The sequence below is a fragment of the Lycium ferocissimum genome, chromosome 3, assembly GCF_029784015.1.
Source record: "Lycium ferocissimum isolate CSIRO_LF1 chromosome 3, AGI_CSIRO_Lferr_CH_V1, whole genome shotgun sequence".
Classification (NCBI taxonomy): Eukaryota; Viridiplantae; Streptophyta; class Magnoliopsida; order Solanales; family Solanaceae; genus Lycium; species Lycium ferocissimum.
The window spans coordinates 5,695,092-5,703,700 of NC_081344.1; the positions used below are offsets into that span (position 1 = coordinate 5,695,092).

Below are 8,609 nucleotides of genomic sequence, written 5' to 3' on the forward strand. Positions count from 1 at the left end.
TAACTGATTTTTCACATTATTATAAAATTAAAAGCCAACTGCCTATACTGATTAGAACCTACCACATTATTGTTCACCATGGCATTTTAACATGAAATTACCCAAATATGGGACATGTAATAAACACATGTATGACAACATAATATCCCTCAAGAATATCAGTAGCATCGTCATTCCCAGAAAAATAGGAGGAAATGGAATAAAACATAGGAGCATGAAAGATCAAACATCACAGCTCACTAGCTGTTCAGTAAAGAAAGATTGGGGTAGAGCTAGCTCATTTCATTACATGTTGCAATGTCGGATCGACAACCATCTTAATTTACAACTTACATATAGAAGCACAACGTTTGTCCACTCAACCGTAGCTCAAAGGATAAACCTTTTTGCATGAAAGCTTTATACTTGTTGCAGGAGTAGTCAACTTTATCGACTCAAATCACCTCGTAGCAGTTCTTACACTCATTGTTGAATGATAATTGGTGCTTCTATCTTTCCTGTACGAAGTGTAAACATCATCATATTGATTTGGCTCGTTTGGATTAGCTGTGGCTCCAAGTCCTAATCGTCCTGAGCTATTTGATCCAGGTTTCTGCGGTACACTTCCATCAGGATAAGTCCCGGTTTCAGGGTCAACTTGAAGGTTCAGAGGTGGAGGAATGCAAGCTCCTCCCTTGCGGACAGGAGACTCTCTCTCATAGTCGTCATAATCGTTGGCTGAATCAGATTGTTTATTAATAGGTCCTTCTGATGGATTAACTTCTCCAATCTCTTTAAAAAATTTAGACACTCTTTCAAGAATTTCAGATTCAGATACAGTGGAGGGTGGTATCATGGTCGGGATATCCAAGGGGCTCATAGGAGAGTAAGGCACCCCACTACCAATCTGCATCTTCCTGACCATACCAGGTATAAGACCAGGAGGAAACAAGGGGTAAGGAGGTAGTTTTTCACCTACATTTGCAGTTGATGCCGGTGTCAGATGAGCTGCCGGTTGTAGATTAGCTGGTGGAACAGAAGAAGGTACGTGCATTGACCCAGGAAATCCAGCAGGCGGAACAGCACCAGGATGAAAATGCTGTGTTGCCCCAGATGGTATCGGAGGAACTTGTTTGCCTTGATCAGCTAAATTTGCTAAGCTTTGATGGTCAGGCTTCCATTGTAAAGAACTCTGGTTTGGTGCCTGGTGCATTAATCCTAGGGAGCCATAAACAAAACCGTATGAAATACAAACAAGAGTACATTTTTACATTTGCAACTAACAAAGCAGAATGTTGTTTTAGGAATCCCTGATATTCCATATCTTAGAAACGCAAACAATTACCTGCAGCAGCAGAAGGATCTGCCATGATTAATTCCTTAGGAGGAACAGAAAAATTTGCAGGGTGCCCACCTAGCATCTCATTTTCAAGTGCACGAATAGTATCCTGATCATAAACTTCCTTCGTACCCCAAAACTGTAAAATCTTTTGAAGCCGAGATTGATTTTCTTCCTGGTTTTGAGGGTTGTGGTATATCCTGGCAAGCATGGGACCCAAAACGGGCTTAAAAGCAAGTGCCTCATTGTCAAGCTCAAGAGGATTGATTCGTCGCTGCAAGCTGCACAATGAAAATAAAATGAGGATATAGTTGAGTACCATTTCCTTTAGTAAGGGCATTACCCGAAAAGATAGTGAGAGGACAAGTGTATTAAACACAATAGTGTTTTTGATAAAGTAAAAGTTTTTAGGAATACTTTCAGAGACCTCGCCTCAAGTTTGGCTAGCATTGATCTCCCTTGTGATTTACGATTTAGCATCAATGGAGGATAAGATGAAACTTGGTCAATAGTTTGGGCATGTGAGGGAGAGAAGCACGGATGCTGATGCGGAGATGTGAGAGGTTAGCTACATGATTTCGGAAAGAGGTAGAGACGGTGCAGTATTGAGGAGAAAGTCTTGAACAGACATGACGTAGGTTCAAATTTTACCGAAGATTGACCTCGAATGGAGGTTTTGGAGGACTCAAATTAGAGTAGAAGGCTAGTAGGTAATCGCAAGCTTTCGATCTATAGTCCGTTGTCCTTTGTTTTTTGCTATATATGTTGTTTCTTGTACTTCGATTATCTTATTTATCCGTAGTAGCTATCGCTCCCTTTTAGACTGCTCTACGTATTTTGACTTATTCGCTTTTTTTAGTTTCATTTGGATTTTGCTTTGAACTGCTTCGTACTTATCTAACTTTTCGCTCGTGTTTTCTCTTGAGCCGAGGGTCTTCTAAAACAACCTCCCTATCTTCAAGATAGGGTAGAGCGTCTGCGTACACTTACCCCCCCCCCCCCCCCCAAACCCCACATTGTGGGATTTCACTGGGTCTGTTGTTGTTTACCTCCCTTATTCTGATTTCTTTGTAACATTCTTTTAATATACTTATCATTAACGTCAATAATTGTCACCAGACTAATTTATGTTACCCTGTCTAATACACTTTTTTTTTCTTCTGAAACTGGTAAGTAGTATTCCTAAGCATTAAGGACATGTTGGAGACCTCCAAAAAATTATGAACAAGAGGAAAACCCTTTCTACTATACTTTGTTTTATTAATTCAATACAATATTTCGGCAAAAAGCACCCGCATACAAGAAGTATACTGAAAAGTAGAAAACTACAACACGCAATCTTCTATACTTAAAGAGAACAGTTCGGAGTGGCAAAAGCCAATTGTGCTCCAAAACCAACGAACACCGAATACATCAGAAATAATGATGCCTATTGGCTACTTTTTTGTGGGGTTCTTACGTGGGCCCACCACTGCCAATGCTACCTCCACCTTCAAACTGGATGTCGTCCACTCAGACTTCATTAGTTCTTGTTGACATCAAACTAAAAATCCTAGCAAGATTGCTACCATCTAACGAACCCCAACTGCCCATGCTACCACTTTTGAACCAATATTGAACCAACAGTTACAAATTAATACAAGCAAACACCAAGCATTTCATACTAACCACCAGTGTGCACCATCTCCACTCTATTGCACTAATTCTGCTAGGTTTTTACTAAAAATATTATTCAAAAAAATGCAAAGAGATTTATAGGTTGGTACAGAGCAAGGCATTAATCACTACAATTAGCCCACAAGAATCTGTAGTAAGAGGTAAAAGATGGTTGCTATTCATTTTGACAATCAAGAGTAGTTTCAGAGTGTCTTCTTTTTATTACAATTTACAAGAGACGAGCTTGATGCATCTTAGCTACTATGAGAAAGCAGTGTTGTCAAAGGCGCGCTTAAAGCGCGCTTAAGCCCTGAAGCGAGGCTCAAAACATGTTGAGCGCTTCGCCTCGCTTTATTTGCGCTTCAGTGTCATCATCAAGGTTCTAAGACATACTTTCCTTGCCAATGAGCCTCTCTTGAAGAAGTGACACTAGAAAACTGATATTTCAGTTTATCATAATGTTTGTACAATTTCTTTGTCCATATATTTGTTATTCATGTTTATTATTATTAGTCTTGGACTAAACATATATATATTTGTATTTTTGCACCATTGCGCCTTTTTTGATTAAAGCCCACACTTTATTTGCGCTTTGCGCTTAAAGCCCCAGCTAACCTTAGAGCTTTTTTGCGCTTAGAGCTTTTGATAACACTGTGAGAAAGTCAATAACATGCACCAAAGAAGCAATAACAAATTTTTAGCACTTGAAGAAGTTTAAAAGCAAAAGGAAAGCATAGACAAAATTCAGAGTCAATATATCTAGGAGTCCGCAGTAAATCATTAGGCACCAACATATCAAATCTTACCTATCAAATAAGATGTCATTGGCAAGATAGACTATATGCAGTTGCCTCTCCGAATCATCTACGGAGAACACCCTGTCTCTGAGTGCCTCAGCCAAAGCAGGTATAAATGGAGATCTCTGCATAAACCAACTCTTGGCACCTTTAATTGACTCTTTCGTACCAGTAAGATTATTTATAACATTACTCAGCTCCATCTCAACATCTGATGGAAGAGGCCTAGATAGACCTTTAAAAGACCCATATGAATGATCATAATCTGCTCGGCTAAAAGGCTGAGAGTGATGTTGATCATAAAATGGTGGGAAAGGAGGTCGATGCATATGGGATGGACCCAACATTGCAGCAGAAGGATTGGAGGCATTATATGGAGGTGTTAATGGTGACGGACTCATCATAGGATTTGGTGGATGCATCATAGGCAAAGAGGAGGATGGGAAAGACGGATTGAAAGCCCCACCAGGGGGCCGAGTAGACATCCAAAGCTTATAGCGATAGTAATAATGGCCTTCGCCACCAAAGAGGAACCTGTAATCAGGATTGTCTTGTTGCTTTTCACGGATCATGGCTTCAAAGTCAGGACCATTCTTGACAGCATATTCAATTAATTTGTCAATACGCTTTTGGAGTTCAGGGTCAGATGGTGGAGGAGCAGGAGGTGGAGGAGTATCGTATGGATTGAAGAAAGGTGATGGAACAACGTGAGGAGGCATGTGTGGGGGGAAAGGAGGAGGTGGTTGCTGTTGCTGCTGAAGGTGAAGAAGATGCGGAGGGGGTAGTTGTGGTTGCTGCATAGGGCGAGGATAAGGGAATTGTTGAAGAGAAGAATGCGGGCCTAGAAATGGAGGACCATGAATTGAAGGAGGAAATTGTTGATGTTGGGGATGAAAACCAAACTGTTGTTGCTGTTGAGTGTTAGCTGCTTGGTGCTGCTGTTGAGCAAAGGCCATAGCAGCTGCATAATCAGGAGCTTGTCGATCCATCAGCACTAACAAGAATTAGCAGGACATGAATATTAGAGCTGTGCAAAACTCATGGATTAAAACATAATCAGATAAACTAAAGTTCTATAAAAACCAAACTTGACTCTAGCAGAAGAAAATGAAGGGAGGGAAAAGGTACATAAATTAGAACAAAGAGATTCAACAGAAAGAGAACAATAAATAATGCTTTCCGATTTCATAGAATGTGCAGAGTATCTTTTTCTACTTTAGCATAAGCAATAACACTATACATTCCTTTATTTTTATTTTTCGGAAGTAGGGATACATTTTAACAAAGACAAGCAGCTCAAAGCCTCAAACCACTTCATACTGCCTCATATGAGTCTAAACCTCAGATAGAGGGAAAAAAGAAAGGGTTTGGCAATGCTCAACCTGACAAGTTAAACACTCAGGAGGATAATACTCACAGTCATTCACCAAGCACAAAAAGACGTCTTTTCCTGTGATTCAGGACCAAATTATGGAACAGGGAAATTAAAAATGTTTCACTTATTCAAAAATCCTAGCTAAAATGATCGCACACAAGATGAGGAAAACTTCACAGCTGCAGAAACTACAAAATTTCCAGCATATATGGTATCAGAAGTTTAAGACACACAACTTTAAGTACTTGTTTTCATCTTCATACAGATCTGTAGTTAAAAGAAAGAAGCACTTTATGCTGGACAGCTATCAATTACCAGTTGGCTTTAATGTTCAGCACTGATACGCTTAACGTGTATTGAACCCTAATTCTTGGTGAATAGCTGCCCATATAAATTTCCTTGATCAAAAAACTAGCTCTCGATAAAAAAATATTTTTTGTGGCAGCTTAAACCTTGAACTTTTACGAACAAGAAGTTGCTCTTCTAAGTTTAATGTACTAGAGATTTCATTCACAAACAACATAAGAATATAACACAAACCCTTCTTTCTTTATTCTTCATCCTCCTTCAAAAGTCACAGGACACCCTTGGCTTCCTTCTTCCTTTTTAATTATCCTCTCGTTCTTGATAAGCAAAAGCAGGGCTCCTATTAAAGGATCCCATCGACTCACATTAAGAGCCATTGTCCCTTTCCCGTAAACAAACGATGGTGTCACTCCTCTCACTTGGCATCTCACAACATATTGGCCAATTCGGCTCATGCATTCACTTATGCTGCATGCCTAACTTTATGCTTTCACAGGCTGTACAAGCAATCGACCAACTCAGCTGATGTTTTACCACCTGATTGCCCCAACTTGGGTTATAAACCTATTCTATCAAGCCCGATTTACCACTCTTCTTCTACCTTCATATTCTACTTCCCCCTCCCTTTCTTATACTTCAAAATCCACCAAAGGGCATATCCCGGTCAATTTCATAAAGAAGAAATATACCAGTCAAACCCATATCCTCCTAAACTCACTAATAATCAAGTTCTCCAAGATCCAAGTGAATAAAATAATTCAGAGGCGGAGCCAGGATTTAAAGTTTGTGGGTTCGGGATTCTAATCCTTCAAAGTTACTGGGTTCTAAATTAATAATTTGTACATATTTCACAAAAAATTTGATACAAATATATGATTCCAACCAAAGCTACTGGTTCAGCCGAACCCACTCCCGAAAGCCTAGCTCCGCCCTTGCAAGTGATGCCAACAAGAACTGACACTTACATGAGTCATGACCTCCGTCATACCAAACACGCCCTTAGTAGTTATTTAACACTCACATTAATCGAGTTCTCCAACATAATAAGCTGCTAAGCTTAACCCAAGGTTCCATGTGAATGCACTTACTTGAATTTTAACAAAATCTTTTCAATTCTAATTTTTCAAATGTTTAGGTTAGGTATATTCAGATTTTAATCAGCTCTTATACTAATTATTATAAGGGATTTGGTAAATGACTTAAAAATCATATCTTTCTTACAAATTGTAAGAAACCCAAAATATAACGATACATAATTATTATTGCTAGTAATAAAAATTATTAAAAAATTAGAATTAACTTACGATTCAATTTTGTCGCCGGTAGACGAAATTCGCAGCTCAGGGAAGTGGTGTGTCAACGTTGGTGAAGAAAACTCAAATTGCAAATTGGGTCATTTGGAGCCCATTTGTTAAGTTAGAAGGAACTTGGGCCTGGATGTTTGAAACCTACGAGCCCGCCCTTCATTCCAATCGGCCCAACTATTTTTCTTCTTTTTGGTTTCCGGCCCATTGTGCAGCACGCGAATTTTTGGACCGACTAAATCTGAATTCAACATTGGAGGTAAAGCGCTCGAACCTCCCAAATATTAAGGATGGAGAAGTAATTATGTTCCACCACAACCCTTGGTGGTTACTCACAGATTATTTTTCTGTTTGTAGTATATTATATTATCAAACGAATATTAGTAGGTCGAAAAAATATTAATATTCTCCTTTTCATCTTATAGCTGATTGGATATTGAGTTTAATTAAGATAGTAATTTGGATTATATATTATATTTATTAATAATAAAAGAAAAGGCCTTTTAATAATAATCGAAAATTTAGTTTCACGTTAAAACTTGAAACTTGAATTGTTTTGAAAGTCGTAAAAACACGATAAAAATGGAATGATGTCAAATATTTTGAACAACAACAATTACACAAACCAACAGAATCTCAAAAGCCGTATTGAATGATAGAACAGACGCAAATCTTACTTCTATCTTTATGCACGTAGATTGTTTTGGCACTTCTTCAAAGACAAGAACGAGGTCAAATATTTTGAAACAACGCAAAATGAAAAGAGTATCATGTGGATTGAACTCCGAAGTGATATATGAAATATTTTGTAGATAATAGTCATCTTTTGTTCACTTTTTTTCCACTCAACGTTAGGCATAGAAAGAATATCGTGACAGGTCGGTTTGATGTTTTCTTCTTTCTTTTGAATTTTCTAAAGCTTATTATTCCACTTTGGTTGGTGACTGATTAGTCCTATATTTCTGCAAAATGTTTGAACGATAAAAGAGAAGGTCCAAAGTGGAAGTGTAATTTGACATCTTGAAGACCCTTGTGCTTAGTAATTACTCTAATTTTCCCCGCATATTATGCAATTTGCAAGAATTTAAGAAGTTGCCTAGAAAGATAGCAATTTTGATGGGGACGTTACTATCTGTGAACACCCTCATCCCATTCTTTTGATGGACTTAAATTTCTCCCCTGCAGCAGCCATGGCCTTCATAGGGACCACTCTTGTAGGACCACCATTTTCTACTTTTTTTTTTTTTTTTTTTTTTTTTGAAGAAAACAAAAACTTTTAAATAGACCCTTCTCATGTCCAAGCCGGACATCAGGAGTGTGAGCAGTTTAATATGGGGGCCTAAAATCGAGTAAACAATGAATTGGGGTGTGTGAATCTTGCGCTAAACTCAATCCAAAAGCTAGCTTATTAAAGGAGAATTGTCCAAGTCCATATAAAGAGAACACCCATCTCATTAACCACTTATATGGGACTTTTTTCAAGTTCATATAAGAAAATTACCCATCTCATTAATCACTTATGTGGGACTTTTTCACTCCTCAACACCCTCACCTCACGTCAACGACCTGACAAACTAAACATGGACATAATTTAACCACGATAAACATCGAAACTCGCCTAAACAAAAGCGAATTTGACAGGTCTAACTCGATACCATGATAAAATTTACCTTTGGTTAAAGAACTCCACCCCAAAAAATTTAGACATTATATAATTGCATATATGTGTGCACATTTACGATCACTCTTTAAGACTAAATTTGATCAAGAAACCAACAAATATCTTAAAACTTTGGTTCAAAGAACCAGCCCTATATAAAATTTAGACATTATATAATTGCATATATGTGTGC

At 38.2% G+C, this 8,609-nt stretch overlaps 1 protein-coding gene across 1 annotated transcript; it reads right to left on the bottom strand.

Annotated features, from left to right (window-relative positions):
• Positions 1-97: 97 nt before the first annotated feature.
• LOC132049434 (uncharacterized) lies at positions 98-6,946 on the bottom strand. The gene is made up of 4 exons (XM_059440236.1): positions 6,757-6,946; positions 3,781-4,765; positions 1,325-1,599; positions 98-1,197 (listed from the first exon to the last, which is right to left on the bottom strand). The coding sequence occupies exons 2-4, from the start codon at positions 4,758-4,760 to the stop codon at positions 440-442; spliced, it is 2,013 nt and encodes a 670-aa protein (XP_059296219.1). The 5' UTR covers positions 4,761-4,765; positions 6,757-6,946; the 3' UTR covers positions 98-439.
• Positions 6,947-8,609: the final 1,663 nt, after the last annotated feature.